Raw genomic sequence first — 19,579 nt, forward strand, 5'->3', positions numbered from 1 at the left:
CAAATAGCACCATATACAAGGGAGAAATACCAACACACCGTGACAAGACCACATATTACCAATGCATAGTGAACTAATACTACATACAAGGGAAAAATACTGCCATACTGGTCCCCTATGTCTTCCATCCTGGGCCTATATGGCCCCCATCCTTGGCCCTTATTTCCCTCATCCTGGGCCCATATGTCCCCCATCCTGGGCCCCAATGTCCTCATATTTCCACTCCTTTGTAACACACACACAAAAAGATTCTTCTTACCTCTCTACTCGCCTGTGGCATCCTCTTCCTGCCCTATATGCGGCATGTGCGCCAACATCAGCTTACAGCCTCTGACAAGCCGGCGGTCATTCTAACTATTATGGTGCAGGAAGCAGGCAGCACCACAATCCAGTTCAATTGAATGTTGAAACAGGTGAGCACATTCAGTTGAAACTGGCAATCACCTGGTCTTCAGTACCTGAATGGAGCACTGCTTCTTGCCAATTCAGGGAACTGGTGGTAATTTTAACAATCAGTTCCCCCGATCCGGTAAGAACCGACTGAATCCCACCCCTGAGTGCATGGCCATAATATATTATAGATGACCAGATCCCTGTTGGGAAGTATCAAGAGCCTTGTTTTTTTGCAAAATTAAGGTGTGATAGTTTTTTCACAAGCAATCCAAACATTATCCTTTTATTTAGGGAGTAAAAACAGGTTTGTCGTTTTTAATATGAAGAAGTAATGGCTTCTTAACTAATAGTGAAAAAAATATCCTCTTTTTGGGATCCCCAACAAGTTTGCTATTCTCAAAATGATAAAGCAATTACAAGAGCTTTTTATAAAGTTGTCCAAACATGATCCCTTTCTTAAAAGAGCAACAATAGGTTAGCTCTTTTCAAAGTTAAGAAACAATAGCCTGTCAACAAGCCTTTAAAACAATAACTATATTTTTAGAGCTGTTTTGTGTTCATGAACCCTCAAAAAAGAAAGTCTCCCAACATCAACACTGTCTAGCATGATAAAACAATATAGGCAGCCAGGACATGTGGCTAGTGTGGCATTAGCAATGGCTGCAGCAGAGGCTGCTCAGTATAAGAAAATTACGGGACAGGCAAGGATACCTCTGGCAGTGTAGTGCCAGCAAAGGCAGCCTTGTGAGCAGCAGAAAAGACTAGAACTATTAAACACAGTGGGCAGCCAGGAGATGTATGGCTGGGAAGGTTATGCGGTGGCAGGAAGGGGTAGACAATTACATATCAGGCAGTGCAGGGTCAACAACAACAGCCTCAGCCTTAGCAGTACAGTGTAGCACTATAAAATAGTGGGCAGAAAGGAGATGTGTGGCAGAATCCGTATGGCAGAGAATTAGGACAGGATGCAGATAAGTAGATGTCTGGCAATTTAGGGCCAGTAACAGCAGTACTACAGTTTAAATTACATGATGGACAGAGTGTAGACGCCCAGCTGAGCATGAGCCATTGGCACTGATGGCAGGGATAGGTTGTGTCTGTTGGGATGACAAAGGGGCCTGCACATCAGCCGTGCAGGCATTCAGTCGACGAATGCCTCCCAGAGTAAGTAGCAAAATTTCCCCATGGCTATCCCTTTGCTTTTGCTTGATGGCAATAATACGTATCTCATCCTTCAACCATCCCAGGATATAGCTTGCCATGTTTGCCAGCATAACCGAGGGTCCTGTTGGTTTATTTTCATCACCCTGTTGTGACAGTTGGTTCTCATGGCCAACATCAGCATTGTTATTTTCACTCTGACACGTATCTTGCATTTGACAACTCTATGTTCCTCTCCACATCCACTTGCTGCTGCTAGTTCTTATCTTCCTCCTCTGATTACTGTAGCATGTAATAAGGACCTTGAGGGTCCCCAACAGACACAGGGCAATGATTAACATGTACAAGTTACTGTTCTTCCTCCATCCCCTCTTGCATTCAGGTAAATGATTTTTGCGGGGTAAATATGAGAGCCATGATATCATTGATTAAATGCTTTTCTCTACTACAAAAATTTGGTCATCTGTATCATGTAGTTCAGTAACCAATATGCATCCGTCATAAGCTACCAATTGCAGATCTCAAAGCAACCCATGCTCCAAGCTTGTACAAATGGTCAGCGTCAAATTCCAACGGGTTTCGCCATTGCCAATCAGGTGGCGCTTTGTCAGACTGTTTTTTTTTTTTTTGCAAAGTCATGAGGGAGTGCTTTGCTAGTTAAGAAAAACTGAAGTAAGCTTACACCTTCCTGGCTATAGCCACCAACTTGAAGCAGGTATATTTCTGAAATAAATGTTGCACAACACAATTAAATTCAGGACATGTGCCATGCAGAGAACATGAGTTGCTTTGTCTGACTATAAGGCAGCCAGAATGTTACTGACATTGACACTCACAAGAACTCCCAGCTGCAGTTCCCAGGGAGCCAGCCAGCATGAGTAAAGCCCCAGTCTCACATAGCGAGATCGCTAGCGAGATCGCTGCTGTGTCACGGTTTTGGTGATGCAACAGCGACCTCACCAGCGATGTCACTATGTGTGACACTTTGCAGCGATCAGGCCCCTGCTGTGAGGTCGCTGATCGCTGCAAAGTGTCCTGGACCACATAGCTGTGTGCGACCAGCGGGAGCAGCGATCAGGCTGGTAACCATGATAAACATCGGGTTACTAGGGGCACACGCACACCTAGTAACCCGTTGGTTATCATGGTTACGAGCCTGCTAAAGTGAGCGGTAACCTCCCGCTCACTGTAGCAGAGTGGTAACCATGATAAACAACGGGTTACTAGGTGCGCGTGTGCCCCTAGTAACCCGATGTTTATCATGGTTACCAGCCTGATCGCTGCTCCCGCTGGTCACACCCAGTTGCGGTTGGCATTGCTGCTTCTCCATTGGGCCATGAAACTCATGTATTGTTGCTGCTTCATGTGTCTACGGTGCAGCGCATTTTGGAGCTCAAAGTTGACAAGTTGAAAGAGCAGAGAACTTTTTCCTGAATGTGAGAGCAGAGTGGGCACTCCATCATTCCACAAGGTGGTATGGCAACGACTGCATCACCAGCAACTTTACCAGGTCAAAGTTTATTTGATGAACGAACAGATGATTTGAAGCATATGCCTGTTTTCTCAACTCACAATAAAAGATGTATATTTGACAATTTAAACAGGTGTGCCAAAAAAGACCTGCACAGTTCAATTCCTTGATTTAATTTGCAGATTTTTGGCTAAAGCAGAATAAGGTAGGAATGCGGCCTAAAATGCTGCAACAGCCCACAGTTATTGTCTGCTCTGACAAAAACATAACCCAGGATGCTATACTGGTTGGTAGGTACTCAAATGGAAAGGAACTTGAGGCAATGACAACAGTATTGTTGTGCTTGTTAAATTGAGTAAAACAGTTATGCAAAAAAAAAATACCCATTTTTTTTTTATTTTATAGATATTTTTTTGTTTTAAATTCTACCCCTGGCACTCCAAAAATTCCTAAACCTTAAAAAACTAGGTTGCTACATAGGTACATTCACAGAAAGTAAGTTGCAGCAACAGCCAGAAGTATTGATATGGAGGTACGCTTGTTAAATTGGGCTAGTAATGAGTTGTGAAATGTTAACCATTTTAAGCATTTTAGTTATTTTTTATTCATTTATTTTTTTAATTATCCCCCTTGAACAAAAATACAATGTAACCATAAAACACTACGTTGCAAAGTAGCTACACAAATATGTGGCATGAAGTATGACATTTTTTTGTTTGTCCAAACACCTAATTTATAAAGTCCCTGGACCTACTGTATATCTTAAAACAGCAGATTGATCAGGGGTCCAAAAGTGAGGCAGACACAAATTTAATACTGATAACTTATCCAGAGGACAACGTATTAAATTATGGTCATCACTCCAGGCTAAAGATGGAATGGGGAACCTGGAAGAGGTAGGAATTTCCAACTCACAACCCTTTAGAGTAAACTATGGCATTTAAAAGGGTTGTCCCATGAACAAAGTACATTTTAATTCACGGATCTTAGAATAAAAATAAGTTCCCCAATAGGATGTGCTAAAAATATTTTTTTCCTGTCCCAAGATAATCTTATACCTGTGCCCCTGCTGTGTACTGTGTAATGGCTGTGTCTGACCGTGCAGGAACATGGTCTGATCATACCACAGCTCCTGGGCAGTGGAGGAAGCAAAAGAGTATACAGACAATACAGCAACGGTCAGACACAGCCATCACACAGTACACAGCAGGGTACTGTTTGACAGGCAATCCTTGCATGTGTCACAGCTGTCTAACAGCCATGACACAATGCGCCGTTGAGAAACTAACATCGATGCCAAGCACGCTGCAAATACTCGGCGAGCACCCGAGCGACTCGCAAAAAGGGTTAACAATTCATGCTCACTCATCACTAGTCACTAATTTACCCAGATCCACTCCCTCTGCACATAAGAGAACATATATCAGGGAGTCTTTTAAACTTTGCACACATACCATGATTAAGGCTTATAGCTGAAACGCATTGGTTTGTGTTTCTTTTTGGTTTCCTATGGTGTTTTCCAGGTTTTGATCTACCTATTTGGAAAGGATTTCTATTTTTATACAAATTCTATTTTTTTGCTGGAGGAACCTTTCCTTTTCCTGCTCAGCACTATGCCTTTGGGCTGTTTTTTCAGCAGCTGGAACTGGGGCTTTAGTCAAGGTGGAGGGATATATCAACAGTACCAAATATCAGTCAATTATTCATCAAAACCTTCAGGCCTCTGCTAAAAAGTTGAAGAGAAATTTTACCTTACAGCACTACAATGAGTGACCCTAAACATACCTCCAAATCAACAAAATGGCTTTGCCAGAAGATCAAAATCTTGGAATTTCCCAGCCAGAGCCTAGATCTGAATCCAAAAAAAAATCTCTGTTTTGACCTAAACAGGGCTGTACAGAGGAGATGCCCTTGCAATCTGACAGATATGGAGCCAATTCTAGATGTGCCATGCTGATAGACTCTTACTGAAAAAGAATGCATACATTTTAAGGGCTCTTCAGCAAAGTATTAGTTTAACCCCTTACTTACCGGGGACGTATTAGTACGCATATTTGCGTACCCCCCGTTCAGTGAGGGCTGCTGCGCTGAGCCCTCACTGAACGGAGCACATGTCAGCTGATTCTTACAGCTGACATGTGCCCGCAACAGCCGCGGGTGGAATCGCGATCCACCCGCGGCTGTTAACCAGTTAAATGCTGCTGTCAATCTCCGACAGCAGCATTTAACGCGCGCTTCCGGGTAGCGCGTCATAAGCCCCGCCCACCGGCGACCCCGTCACGTGATCGCGGGTCGCCGATGGGCATGCATGACAACCCAGGGTCTGCAGCAGACGCCTGTGGTTGTCATGATCTTGTCGCTATGAGCGCCACCTAGTGGTCGGCGCTCATAGCACAGGACCATTTCTGCTGCATGCAGGGGACCTGCTCGTCCCCTGTATGTAGCAGAGGCGATCGGATAGTTGCTGCTTCTAGTCTCCTATGGAGACTATAGAAGCATGCAAAAAGTAAAAAAAAAAAGTTTTTAAAAATATAAAAAAAAAATAAAAAAATATAAGTTTAAATCACCCCCCTTTCGCCCCATTCAAAATAAAATATATAAAAAAAAACCCCACATACACATATTTGGTATCGCCGCGTTCAGAATCGCCCGATCTATCAATATAAAAAAAGAATTATTCCGATCGGTAAACGGCGTAGCGATAAAAAAATTCTAAACGCCAGAATTACGTTTTTTGGTCGCCGCAAAATTGCAATAAAATGCAATAACGGGCGATCAAAACATCGGATCTACCCCAAATGTTATCAATAAAAATGTCAGCCTGGCACGCAAAAAATAAGCCATCAACCAGCCCCAGATCACGAAAAATGGAGACGCTACGGGTCTTAGAAAATGGCGCTATTTTTTTTTTTTTTTTTTACCAAATTTTGGAATTTTTTTTCACCACTTAAATATAAAAGAACCTATACATGTTTGGTGTCTATGAACTCGTAATGACCTGTAGAATAAGAAGGGCAGGTCAGTTTTAGCATTCAGTGAACATGGTAAAAAAAATAAATAAAAAACAACTGAGGTATTGCACTTTTTTTGCAATTTTACCGCACTTGGAATTTTTTTCCTGTTTTCCCGTACAGGATATGATAAAACTAGTAATGGCGTTGAAAAGTACAACTCGTCCCGCAAAAAATAAGCCCTCACATGGCCATATTGACAAAAAAATAAAAACGCTATGGCTCTGGGAACAAGGGGAGCAAAAACGAAAATGCAAAAACGAAAAATGCTCCGGGGCTTAAGGGGTTAAGGTTGTGCATATTTATTTGACGCGCCCCCTGGGGCTGTGGAGTACTCAGCGCCGGGCCGGTCGGTTCTTTTGGGATAGTCACGGTGGCGTGACATGGTCCGTGGCCCCGGGCGGTCAATAACAGATGGGAATAAAGTTTTGGGGATAAAGTTTCGTGACGCCACCCGTGGTATGCGGCTATAGGAGGCCGCCGCTGCTGTTCAGATGCACTGGGGCCATTGGTGACACAGCAGAGATGGTTCAGCTCTCCACGGGTAGAGCTAGGCCCCAGGGCAGTTAAAGAGGTAGCTTTGTTGTTGGTGTAGTGCAAGGCAAGTGATGCAGCAATTAAGTCAAGGACACAGCGGGGTGCAGTCTCCAAGTTTTTACTCACAGTTCTTATGATGTTCCAGGTTACAACTGCCAGCAGGTTATAACAGCCCACCGAGTCCTGTGTCCTCTGGGGAAGTGATCCAGCCAACTCTCATAACTTGGGTGCACTTGATCAGGACCCCCTTCTTGTGTACCTTCCCAGGACGTCTCTCTCTGCGCTGGCTCTCGGCCTCCTGCCCTGCGCCTCACACACAGTGTCCCGAGCCAGTGGCCATGGGCCTTGTCAGGCGACGTCCTCTCTGTCCCCTTGGTCCTATATGGCCACCTTTTCAGCGAATGTGTGTGGTTTTGGCAACGGAACTTAGAGATACCGCAGCCTCCAGTTTGCTAGCTGAGTTTTGCAGTCCTCCACTAGTCTGGGGCCGGTCCCCTACTGCGACCTGATCCCTTCTCCCAACTACGATCGGCGTGAGTTTGGGCGCACAGGTGGACTCTGCACTTCCCGTGCCCCTAGGATCCCTTCTCTGTCTCTGGAGCCCTTCTCTGACACCCTCGCTCCTCTCATTCTCTCTCCTACTGGGCCCCTCTGACTGGGCCCTCACTCTGTCTGGACCCTACTCCTCAACGGTCCTCACTCACTGAGCGCTTCTAGATGTTTCTACCTGTCTTTTTATACTGTCTCTCATGTGACTCACGTCACTGTCACTCTACGTGGTCCCCTTTACCTTCAGTCCTTCATTGTGTGCTCCCCTAAACTACTTCCTCCACCCACCTCCTCTACCTAGTTCCCTCCTCCAGACAGGGACAGGGACTGTGCTCTCCCTTAGGAGCAATCTCGCCCTTCCCTACTGGAGTGATGTGGTGTTGGATGTGGGTGTGTGGGTCCCGGGTAGTACTCCCTCCTTACCTGAGAGTGGGGTACGGCACCTCTGGCTGAGATGCAGTACCTCTGTGGCAACTGGAACCGCAGGGGCGCCACATATGCAACCACATTATTTTAGTTCTTTATTTTTCTTTTTCCTCTTGAAAAGATTTCAGTTTGTTTTGCAACTGAATTGTATAGATTATAGGTGACGTTTAAGGTGTAAAAAGTTCTGAATTTGTTCTTCCTGGTATGATTTTTTACATGAAAAAAACAGCCATTTTAACAGGGGTTTATAGACTTTTATATCCACTGCACTTTTGAATTTAGAAATAAAAAAAATAATATCTTTTCTGCATGTGCTAGTATATCCCAACACTTGTAGTATATCAAGATATAGTATAAGGAAAAAATGATAGCGCTGCCAGTATACGTGTTAATAACACTTCCTCCTGTAAATGAAACTCATGAGATGATGTCTCTGGAATATTGTTAATATTTGTTTAGAAAATGGACCTTCTTGCTGGAAATACATTACATACTTTGTGCTTGCTAATTATTGTATCTGCATCACATTTCCTATCTTCTCTCCTGTACAGGCTACTTATATTTGGCTATAGAATATGCCCCCCATGGCAACCTATTGGACTTTCTACGGAAAAGCAGAGTTCTGGAAACAGACCCAGCATTTGCCATAGCCAACAGCACAGCATCAACCTTGTCATCACAGCAGCTTCTCCAGTTTGCAGCAGATGTCGCTCGAGGCATGGATTACCTGAGCCAAAAACAGGTTGACACTCTGTATATTTTCCTATGCCATAAAATACAAGAGTGTGATTTAAAGTATGACATTTATGAAATCCTGGCTGAATTATGACCCAGTTTGTACAGCAATTATAAATAGTCATAAAATTGGTTTATAAATATATGAATATGTTACAGCCACATCATTTATGAGATATATTCTCATACATAACATAGCATAGCTCAAGTTTCTGGAAAATATTACAGCTTTATATAAAGAGATGAAATTGGAAGCGTCTTATAAATTGCACCCTGGCTATTTGAAGCTGTAGGATAAGAAGTATGTGATTTTCAAGGCTTTTAGGTGTTGGCACGTTAAGTATTTAAAGAAGTTGTTTAAAACCTAACAGTGAACCTAATACTCAATATCAAACTATTTAATCTAAAAAACTAACTACTTTTGTAACATATATCAAATAAATGTATACATTTTCTACTGTTCCCTCCATACTTTAACTTCCTTTATCTGTTTTTTTTTGCTACTTCGATGACGACGTTTCTTTTGAGTTTCTCAGCATGCAATGGGGGTTGTCAAACAAAACGTCTTCAGGGTCCAGGACTGCTGTCTTTCACCATTGCTTCGTTTCTTTCAATTCCAACACATGCTCAGTATGCTCTCCCTGCACACCATGTTCTTTCCATGTCAGTCTCTAAAGAGAAGTGAGGAACCGGCGAGATTGAAAGGGAGAAAACATGGCGAGCAGGAAGAGCATACTAAGCATGCATCAGAATTGACAAGATGCATGCTCAGTAGAACAGACCACGAAACAAATGTCAATGATGATGTCCCGTTTGAGGACGGTGATAGCAGCTGTGGTGGTAGTGACTGCAGCGCCAGCCCTCTGATGTTATCCCACTCAGAGAGGGAAAAAATCAGAGGCAAGTGACAGCAGCTCCGGCCCCCTGATGACTTTCTATTTGAGAATCCAAAGTGCATGTTGAGAGACTCAAACAAAAAGTCATCAGGAGTGGAAAAAAACAGACAAAGGAAGCTAAAGTATAGTGGGAACTGTAGGGAATTTTTAATTGATATGTACATTACAAAAACAGTTAGTAGGTGAAAGAGAGGGGTGAGAAGGGTGTCTCACCTTGTTACTGATAATATTTTTTAAATCTTTTTCACAACTTCAGGATGAGTATGCTATTGTGTCAACCAATTTCTATGAATATCTCCAGCTGATTTAAGAGGGTTGCTTTATTTATACAGAATAGTATTATACATCTAATCAGTAACTCGAAAATCTCTTTGGGAGAATATCAATGATATACAGATCCTTATTAAGACTTGTTCTGGATAATTATCCAGTGTATGGTAGGAAGAGGTGGGAGGCTGAAGTGGGACCACCATGAGCAGGACAATGGTTGGAGATATTGGAAAACATCCCCCAACTATCTCTTAATAGAATCATAGAATCATAGAATCATAGAATGGTTGAGTTGGAAGGGACCTCCTGGGTCATCTGGTCCAACCCCCTGCTCAAAGCAGGATTCACTAGATCATCTCAGACAGATGTCTGTCCAGCCTCTGTTTGAAGACGTCCATTGAAGGGGAACTCACCACCTCTCGTGGCAGCCTGTTCCACTCATTAATCACCCTAACTGTCAAAAAGTTTTTTCTAATATCTAATCTGTGTCTCCTCCCATTTAGTTTCATCCCATTGCTTCTAGTCTTTCCTTGTGCAAATGAGAATAAAGATGATCCTTCTACAATGTGACAGCCCTTGACATATTTGTAGACAGCTATTAAGTCTCCTCTCAGTCTTCTTTTTTGCAAGCTAAACATTCCCAAATCCTGCAACCGTTCCTCATAGGACATGGTTTGCAGACCAGTCACCATTCTGGTCGCTCTTCTCTGAACTTGCTCCAGTTTGTCTATGTCTTTTTTAAAATGTGGTGCCCAAAACTGTACACAGTATTCCAGATGAGGTCTGACCAAAGAGGAGTAAAGACCGATAATGACTTCACGTGATCTAGACTGTATGCTTCTGTTAATACATCCCAGAATTGTATTTGCCTTTTTTGCTGCTGCATCACACTGTTGACTCATGTTCAGTCTATGATCTATTAGTATACCTAAGTCTTTTTCACATGTACTGTTGCTTAGCTCTATTCCTCCCATTCTGTATATGCTTTTTTCATTTTTATTGCCCAGATGTAGTACTTTGCATTTTTCCCTGTTAAAAACCATTCTGTTGGTTGCTGCCCACTGCTCCAGTTTATTTAGGTCTTTTTGAATCCTCTCTCTCTCTTCTCTAGTATTAGCTATCCCCCCTAGCTTTGTGTCATCAGCAAATTTAATCAGTTTACCCTCAATTCCTTCATCTAAATCATTGATAAAGATGTTGAACAATACAGGTCCCAGGACGGAGCCCTGTGGTACCCCACTTGAGACATTCATCCAGCTGGATGTGAAGCCATTTACAACCACCCTTTGAGTCCGATCACTAAGCCAGTTATGAATCCACCTAACAGTTGCCTGGTCCATTGCATACTTGGTCATTTTTTCAATAAGGATGGTGTGAGATACTTTGTCAAATGCTTTGCTGAAGTCAAGATATACTATATCTACAGCATTTCCCTGATCCACCCAGTCAGTGATTCTGTCATAGAAGGAAATTAAGTTAGTCTGACATGACTTGTTAGTTACAAACCCATGCTGACTCTGGTTAATCACTTCATTCTTATCCATGTACTTACATACATGTTGTTTAATAATTTGTTCAAAGATCTTTCCTGGTATAGAAGTCAGACTCACCGGCCTATAGTTCCCTGGGTCCACCTTCTTCCCCTTTTTGAAGATAGGAACAACATTTGCTCTTCTCCAGTCTTCTGGGACTTCTCCTGTTCTCCAAGAATTTTCAAAGATTATGGAGAGTGGTTCTAAAATTTCTTCTACGATCTCCTTCAGTACTCTGGGGTGTAATTCATCTGGACCTGGAGACTTGAACTCATTTATGTTAGCTAAATATTCCCTCACAATCTTTCTGTTTACAGATAACTTGGATTCCTCTATTCCTTTAAAAGGACAGTGAAGATCAGTTGATGTTACATTTTCTTTCTGAGAGAAAACAGATGCAAAATAGGAATTAAAAAGTTCGGCCTTCTCAACATCCTCTCTTACCATTTCTCCATTTTCATCCTGTAAAAATCCTATAGCATCTTTGACTTTTCTTTTACTTTTGACATACCCCCAAAATCCTTTTTTATTGCTTTTGACATCTCTTGCAAGCCTTAATTCATTGTCAGCTTTAGCTAACCTGATACGTGCCCTGCAGGATCTGCAGACTGCATTATAATCTTCTTTAGATATGCCTCCCTCTTTCCATTTAATAAACATTTCTTTCTTTCTTTTTAGCATGTGTTTAAGTTCTGTGTTCATCCATCCTGGTTTCCTTAAATGCTTCCCATTCTTCCTACTTTTCGGGATTGTTAACGATTGTGCTTTGAGAATCTCATTTTTAAAAATTTCCCATCCTTCCTGGACATTTTTGTCCTTAAGGACATCCAGCCATTGGATCCCTCCTATTCTCTTTCTGAGTCTCTTAAAATCTGCCTTTCTAAAATCTAACCTTGAAGTTTGAGTCTTCACATGTCTTCCTCCTCTAGTTATCCAAAATTCTATAATAGCATGATCGCTGCCTCCTAGGGTCCCAGCCACCTTTACCTCCTCAACCATTTCCTCCCTGTTTATAAGGATTAGATCCAAAGTAGCAGATCCCCTTGTTTTCTCCCCTACCTTTTGGAAGATAAAGTTGTCAGCAAGAGAGGATAAGAATTTGCTTGACCTGTTAGTTTTACTTGAGAGAGATTCCCAACAAATGTCTGGATAGTTGAAATCTCCCATGACCACTACGTCATATTTTTTGGAGAACTTGGTCATTTGATACATAAAGAGTTCATCCATATCTTCAGCTTGCCCAGGTGGCCTGTAGTAAATGCCTACAATGGTGTCCTTTCCGTTGTTCTCTCCTTGTATTCTTACCCAAACAGTTTCCACAGAACTCCCAGTCTCTGAAGCTTCAATCTCTGTGCAGATATACGCTTTTCTAACATACAATGCAACACCTCCTCCTCGTTTATCAAGTCTGTTTCTTGCAAATAAGTTGTAGCCTTTTAGCCTTTTATTCTTAGTGAAGCTCACAGACTCTCTCATCTTTATTTGGTCCATAAAGTTTACAGGACCCTCAAGTTATTCATATGATGTGGTCTTGTGTTGGAGAGATATTGGAGAGGTGTGATTGACTTGATTAGTTGGGTCTTTGGGGTAGACTTTGAGATGTCTCCACTGTGTATTAGGAAACGTCAAAGATCTACTGACAACAGACCTTGGAAAATTGGCGGTAGCTCATATATATGACATGTAAACTAATTGCGAACCACTGGTTGATTTGAGTTTGTGTGATGTCATAATGTATTAATAATAAAATAATGATTAAAAAATATGGGGGGATCTCTATGGCACATCCCTGGCAATTACTGTTTATGTTTGTACTTCTAAAGATAAATATACTCATGTAATGGTCAAAAGTAATATTTTGCTTATTTTTGCTCTTTAGTTTAAAGAGTACTCTCTTTTTATTTATATGTTCTAATGTTACTGTTTGGTCATCTGTGTGGTAAAACAACTTTAAAAACTTTTCATAAAAACATGCAATTTAATAAAAGTGCTTAGTTTTTCAAAATAAATAGATATTGAGCATTAGGTTCGCTGTTAGATTTTAGGAAACCCCTTTAAAGACTTTTTTTTTCTTCTACATCCTCTCCGTTGTAAACTATAATTAATTAAAGAAGTTGTCCAATCAGGCCTGGCATCTAGCTGGAAAGCACATTTGGGAGTAATATTGGGGGTTTCAGCCCGTTCTGTTTCTGCACATCTCAGGCAATCAGCATTACCAGAATTGTTGCCAGCTGGGATGACTGGATGGAGCAGTCGCCTGACTGATAAGACTGTACTCAAAATATTTATACTGCTCAACGTCCCGACTTCACGTAAATGTCAGGGATACGACATAGTCTTGAAGATTGGCATGTTCACAACATATACTCTTCATGCTGATCTAGTGGGCACTGCTAAGGTGCCAGTGTGACCAGAAGCTGGGCAGCAGCTATAACACACAGTTGAAGCACAACTCCAATACCAAAGATCACATGCTCTTTCCTTGTTGCTTAGCACACACTTAAAGTGCACCTATATTTTATGTTTTACTAAATGTTTTAAGTGCTCGAATGCCTTGTAGATTCAATGGGGATCTAGCTCCTGAGGCGCACAAACAAAGCAATGTACGGCCTCATAGACTTTACAATGCTCTGTGCATGCAGTAGTGCAGGAGCTGAGCACTTCAGCTTCCTGAGCTCAGTGCTTCTGCATGATGAGCAAAGCACTTCTGAAAAGTGTATTGAGGTTGGTGAGGCTCTTAGGACTAGGACCAGTATCAATTTGCATGGGGTTCACTGACTACAACAAATAGAAAAACTTAGTACTTTTTAAAGGTATGTTCACACAGTATTTTTTTGAGGAGTCCTTTGAGGAGGTGGCTCAAAAAAAACACATAAAAAAGTGCTCAGAAAACATTTAAAAGCCTTTTAATATTCATTTCTATTGTAAAACGACATTGCTGTTCAAACTTTTGAGCTTTTGGAAAAGTGGTTTGTAAAAAAAATGCTAAACAAATAACTAAAAACATTTAAAAAAACATTAAGGGGAAAAAACACTCAACATTAACAAAAAGCTTCAGGAAAGGTTAATAAAATAACGCCAGAATTCCCTGAAGTGGTTTCCGCTTGAAAAATGTACAATTTTTGACTGCTGGAAAAAACGCAATGTGAACATATCATAATTAGTTCCTAACAACTGCCTGTATTCTTTTACTACTCAAGTTAATATACAAACATACAGACAGATATATGGCAATACATTACATTTAAAAAGGAGATAAGTAGAGTAGCTAATGTGACAAAAAATCTATAAAAAACAAACAAACAAAAAAATAACACACAAACATGATTTTTCTTCAATATATTACTGTAACTACCTTAACAGCCTGCACAAAAATGTTCTAGTAGAATCTATAATGATTGGTCTACTCTATACCAAAGAGCAAATAGACATTTTTTTTCTTGCTAAATATAAATAAAGCATTAATATATATGTACACAAAAAATGGCAATGATGTAAAGTACAGGTAGTCCTGGAAAAAAAGGCATAATATGGTTATGTTGGGAAAAAAAAGTTATGATGCCAGAATGCTCAGGTTTTGACAGGCTGCAGTGTATATATGCATACACAGAAGCCTGTCATACCCTGCGGAGTGGAGTGAGGGAAGGTGAGTAAATCAGACACATAGCAACGAGTACAATGTATTGTTCCATGACTCCTACCAGCCATTTGGCACATTTTTAGGCTCATAGGAGTACAGACCCTTTTCTGTGTTAGGTTACCATTACATACAGCTGTACATTCAGCTAACAGATCCACTCTAAAATTTGAAATAATAATAATACTCATGTGTTTTTCTCTAGTTCATACATCGGGACTTGGCAGCCAGAAATATTTTGGTCGGTGAAAACTATATTGCAAAAATTGCAGATTTTGGTTTATCAAGAGGACAAGAGGTTTATGTAAAAAAGACAATGGTAAGTATGTTGTTAAAGCCGATCCATTATAGTATCAAACTCTTATCAGCACATCGTGGTGTACAAACTAACAAAATATCACGTAAGAGCAATTTCAGGGAGTTCTCTAAGAACAAACAAATATGGACAAATGTCAATCCTTCGGTACATTGATTAATTGATCCTTCTACCATACCTATCTCTGATTTTGTATGAAGACACGCAGAGGATTTTCCTGATTAGTTTCATCCAAATCCAAGTAACAAATCCAAAGTCTTTCATCCACCATTGGACTCTAGAAAGAGAGCTAAAAGCCCCCTGCTAGTGACTATGAGCATCAACAAATCAAGTGGTTATATTCACTGGAAATGGTATTCTTGGAAAAATGCAGTAATTGAAGCATATCCATATCTTTCAGAGAAATAATGTTCGAGTCTACACATAGGACTTTAAAAATTCCCATTCATCATTATGTAAAACCTCTCTGTTGCAGTTTCTATATTAACCACATGACCTGAAATAGTACAAATAATAAAACTGCTAATAGATTTTTGTACTTTTTTTCTTTTAGCTGCCTTTATTTTTGTTTTAGTATTCTCCTAGATATGTCTGTTGACAATTTTTTATCTGGTATACTTATCTGATTTTCTAGGGAAGACTTCCAGTTCGATGGATGGCAATTGAGTCCTTAAACTACAGCGTTTATACGTCAAACAGTGATGTGTAAGTGTACTGCTGATTTTGCTAATTTTCTCTACATGTGAGACATAGAATCGTTGTATATTAAAGAATGACTATGTGATCTTGTTAAAAGGCCAATATTGATACGCCATAAATGTGGAGAAGGCTTGTTCTGCTAGTTCTGTAACACCAACAGACTTCAATGAAAAGCTGCAGACTGCTGTTTCTTTTCTCCTAATGGGTAGAGGTTCCAAAGTTTCCAGATTGACTGCATATAAAAACCTCTGATGCAAGGCCAGCGTTAGGCTGCGTGCCCACGATGTGTTTTTCAAGCGTTTTTGCTGTGGAATTTGCGCTGCGTAAACGCTTGTAAAACGCTTGGTAATCCGCACCCCATGGTTCCCAATGACAATCCGCAATTTCAATGCCTATGCTGTGGATTTTTCCACAGCGTTTTTGATGTGCGAAAAAATCCCCAGCATGTCCATTATTTGTGCAGAACTGCCTTCTCAATGCATTAAAAAATGCAAGGCAATTCCGCATATCAAAAACGCTTGAAAATCGCGCGAAAAATGTCTGTCAAATTCCGCGCGCGTTTTTCCAGGCAAGGACATGCAGAAATGAAGCGGAAATTTTCCGATTCATTTCTGCATCGTGGGCACATAGCCTCAGGGAGTAACCTGGGCAATGGCCCAGGGTCTCCATTCCTAATGGCCTTAACTTGTACAAACTAGAAACAGCACTGATAATGTCAGTCCTGCATTATTAGTGCAGTTTCTAAGGTTAGAAGTGCAGAAGGACCTTCGGTTACATACCCGTAATGTAATCAAAGGTCTTTCACCCTGTGGGGGTATGGAAGAATTAAAAAAAGAAGAGATAGACTGGTAAGTTTACTACACTAATGTGTGTGTGTGTTATATACTGAGTGGTGTGTTATATATTGATGTATGTGTCTATGGCATGGAGTGTGTGAAAAACATATTTTCCATGTGAAAATGGCTGACAGAAGACAGTTCACATGCTTCTTGATCAGCAGCAAGTTTGTGGACAGGAGGGCTATGCAGTCTGTGAGGAAGGTTGCATCAACAAGTGCAGGACAAAATTCTGTAATACCTATATTATTAGTGAGTGCCGCAAAATCAAGTCCCCAGCAAATTTGTTAAAATAAAGATGATGTGGATAAGCCCATTAAATATTGCGACTGTTTCTTTCTTTAGGTATACATTCTTAGCATAATTAATTATTCAGGTAGCTTTCATTCCCTTTCATGTTTCATTTTAGGTGGTCGTTTGGTGTTTTGCTGTGGGAAATTGTCAGTTTGGGTAAGTATTTGGTTTTCAATATATGTACCGTAATAGATATTCCACGTAAAGTCCTTGTCATGTGGGACTGGGATGCCATAATATATGCTCCTACCATAGATGGGAAAATGAAAAGTGCTACTAAATACTGTGTTGCTCACTTGACTATGCTTTCGTGTTCATCATGTAAATCATAAAAAATAAAATACAAAATGTATCATTGGGTGCACAAGAACATTCAAAAACTGATACCATTCATGTTGAAATTTGCATTTGGTCATTCTGTTTTGAGGCTATCTTTGCATTGTGTTTTAACCTACTGTCAGTGGCTCCATCAGGGCTTACACCTGAAGCCATGGAAAACAGGATTTAGATGTTTGCACTGACTGGGTCATTGACTTACATGATGCAGATGGAGACACTTTGTGCTCTGTCAGACATCATTTTCTGCAGAATCCACCTAATTGAGATGGGTACCTAGACCTAGTCATCTGCGTATTGGTTTTTAAATAAGCAGATACTGACGAAAATTATGTACAATAGAGCACAAAGTGACTCTATCTGTATCATTAAAGTCAATGGCCCCGTCAGTACAAACGTCCAAATCTAGTTTTCCTTGGCATCAGCCATAAGCCCAAACGGAGCCACTTAAAGAGACTAAAATGCAATGTGAATATAGCTTAAGAGTTAGAAAATAACTAAAATTCTAGCCTAACTGAAAAAATGTCCGATATTTATTCGTTGCAGAACTGATGCAAATGGAAGCAGAGGGGTCAGTTTGTGTTCTGGTATGTGTCCATTTTTAGAACAGAAGCAAAAGTGCATCACGCAGAACTTTTTTTTTTTCATTGCATAAATTGACACATTGAGCACGGGAAGACCTGATAATTTTCAATGGGGCCCTCTGCTTCCGTTGGCATCAATTATGCAACAGGTCTGTTTTGAACATTTGTTTGTTCTCAAAACGGAACAGAGAAATGGAATGTCTGGAAGGAAGTGTGAGCATAGCTTCACACTAAATTCAGTGTTGTTCCCACATCAATTGAGTACTCATTCAGATTAAGAATTTTGTAAAATACCAGTAAAGCTGTAATGTTGACTTAAAATTAGTGATGACAATGAAACTTTATTTTGATTATAGGAGGGACTCCATATTGTGGTATGACTTGTGCGGAACTTTATGAGAAGCTACCGCAAGGGTACAGACTGGAGAAACCACTAAACTGTGATGATGAAGTGTAAGTCATATTATTCTCATCTGTGTTTTATCAGTCATAAAAGAAGATAGTTTGCTTGTACAAAATGACAACTGGAGTAGGTAAGGCTTTCTACTGTTTTGGGCTGTTGCATAAGACAGCCAGTCATAGTTTTGTTTGCCTCATATGTGCAATGACTTTAGTGTATGGCACTCATTACCTTTTTACTATTTATTTGATTTTCACTAGTACACAGATCTCCAATGGTGAAACCACTGTTTTCGGTTGCTCATTACATTACTAGCCCCTTTATAATGTGGTTGCAGTAACCTGTGTGCTTATTGACCTACAGGTATGACCTTATGAGACAGTGCTGGCGTGAAAAGCCATATGAGCGACCATCATTTGGGAAAATACTGGTTTCTCTGACACGAATGCTTGAGGAAAGGAAGGTGAGAACTGTTGGTTTTGGATTAAGCAATAATCTGCATTTTACTTCATTTGTGTCAATTGTGTAACTACTCGCGGTTATTGAAGAATTTCACTGCAAATGAGTTGAACATAAACAGAGAATAATGCTCATGTTTTAATCAGATGTGACCAAGGCGTATTTTCTGCTATGGAAATTAAAAAATAGTGGTAGCCTGACCTCGAGGATTGTGGAAGCTCAGCCAAAGTACTTTTTTCTTCTTGGTATAGGTCTAAACCTGCGGGGGTCCTAGGGCCATTGGATTTCTAGATTCACATCTGGGTATAAGGAAAGCAGCAGTGAGCAACTTTATTGTGGGAAAAATCATAATTTTTTTTTGTGATGTCAGCTAGCCAAAGTACATCTTAGCCCACTGATTCTTAGGGTATATTCACATTGAGTTCTTTCAGGAGTTTTTAGAGCAGAAACTGAGCGATAACTCTTTAAATCCTCCTCAAAAACTTGAAGTTTCTACTAAGCTCCAGCTCCAAAACCTCAGTGTGAACACATCCTTAAACAGGTCTTGTATCTTGGAATGTAGACAGGGTTTCCCAGCAAAAGACATGTAATTTTTTACAATCAGGATGGAAAACCAATGTCAGCCTACCAAATGATGCTGACATTAAATTTCCCCCTAATATACAATTCGTACAACAAGCTTCTTTAAATTAGGAATTTACAGTCAATGAGCTCATTGGGTGTCGGTTTGGATCCATTGAAAACTGATCAGTCACAGTATCATAGCCTCTGCTATTATTGAAAGCCATGATGATAGTATAAACAGAGCCACACTTGAAGATTCTTCATTGTACTCAATTATAATAGTTTTGAAGATATAACAGCAATACAACCAATAGTTAATTATGCTAACTGTGCAGAAAGTGCAAAATTATTCAGGGTATTTTGAGAACACCTTGAAATCAGAGATAACCTAGAAAATGTGACCAAGTCATAGTCAGTTCTAGTCAAACCTGCAATATTTCTGGCCTGAATCTATGACATCATTCTAATGCATG

The 19,579-nt window shown here is 40.5% G+C and overlaps 1 protein-coding gene across 5 annotated transcripts in view; it reads left to right on the forward strand.

Annotated features, from left to right (window-relative positions):
- The window catches only part of TEK (TEK receptor tyrosine kinase), a 194,271-nt gene that overhangs the window by 174,140 nt on the left and 552 nt on the right, over positions 1–19,579 (forward strand). For all 5 annotated transcript variants that reach the window (XM_073667297.1, XM_073667306.1, XM_073667279.1 and 2 more), the window contains 6 exons: positions 8,100–8,290; positions 14,824–14,937; positions 15,569–15,639; positions 16,879–16,919; positions 18,040–18,136; positions 18,447–18,546. In XM_073667297.1, the coding sequence (XP_073523398.1) occupies positions 8,100–8,290; positions 14,824–14,937; positions 15,569–15,639; positions 16,879–16,919; positions 18,040–18,136; positions 18,447–18,546 (614 nt within the window). The remainder of the gene's footprint in view (positions 1–8,099; positions 8,291–14,823; positions 14,938–15,568; positions 15,640–16,878; positions 16,920–18,039; positions 18,137–18,446; positions 18,547–19,579) is intronic.

The sequence above is a fragment of the Phyllobates terribilis genome, unplaced genomic scaffold (assembly GCF_046119375.1).
Source record: "Phyllobates terribilis strain yellow unplaced genomic scaffold, ASM4611937v1 Scaffold_1__5_contigs__length_1240528914, whole genome shotgun sequence".
In the NCBI taxonomy this organism is placed as follows: Eukaryota; Metazoa; Chordata; class Amphibia; order Anura; family Dendrobatidae; genus Phyllobates; species Phyllobates terribilis.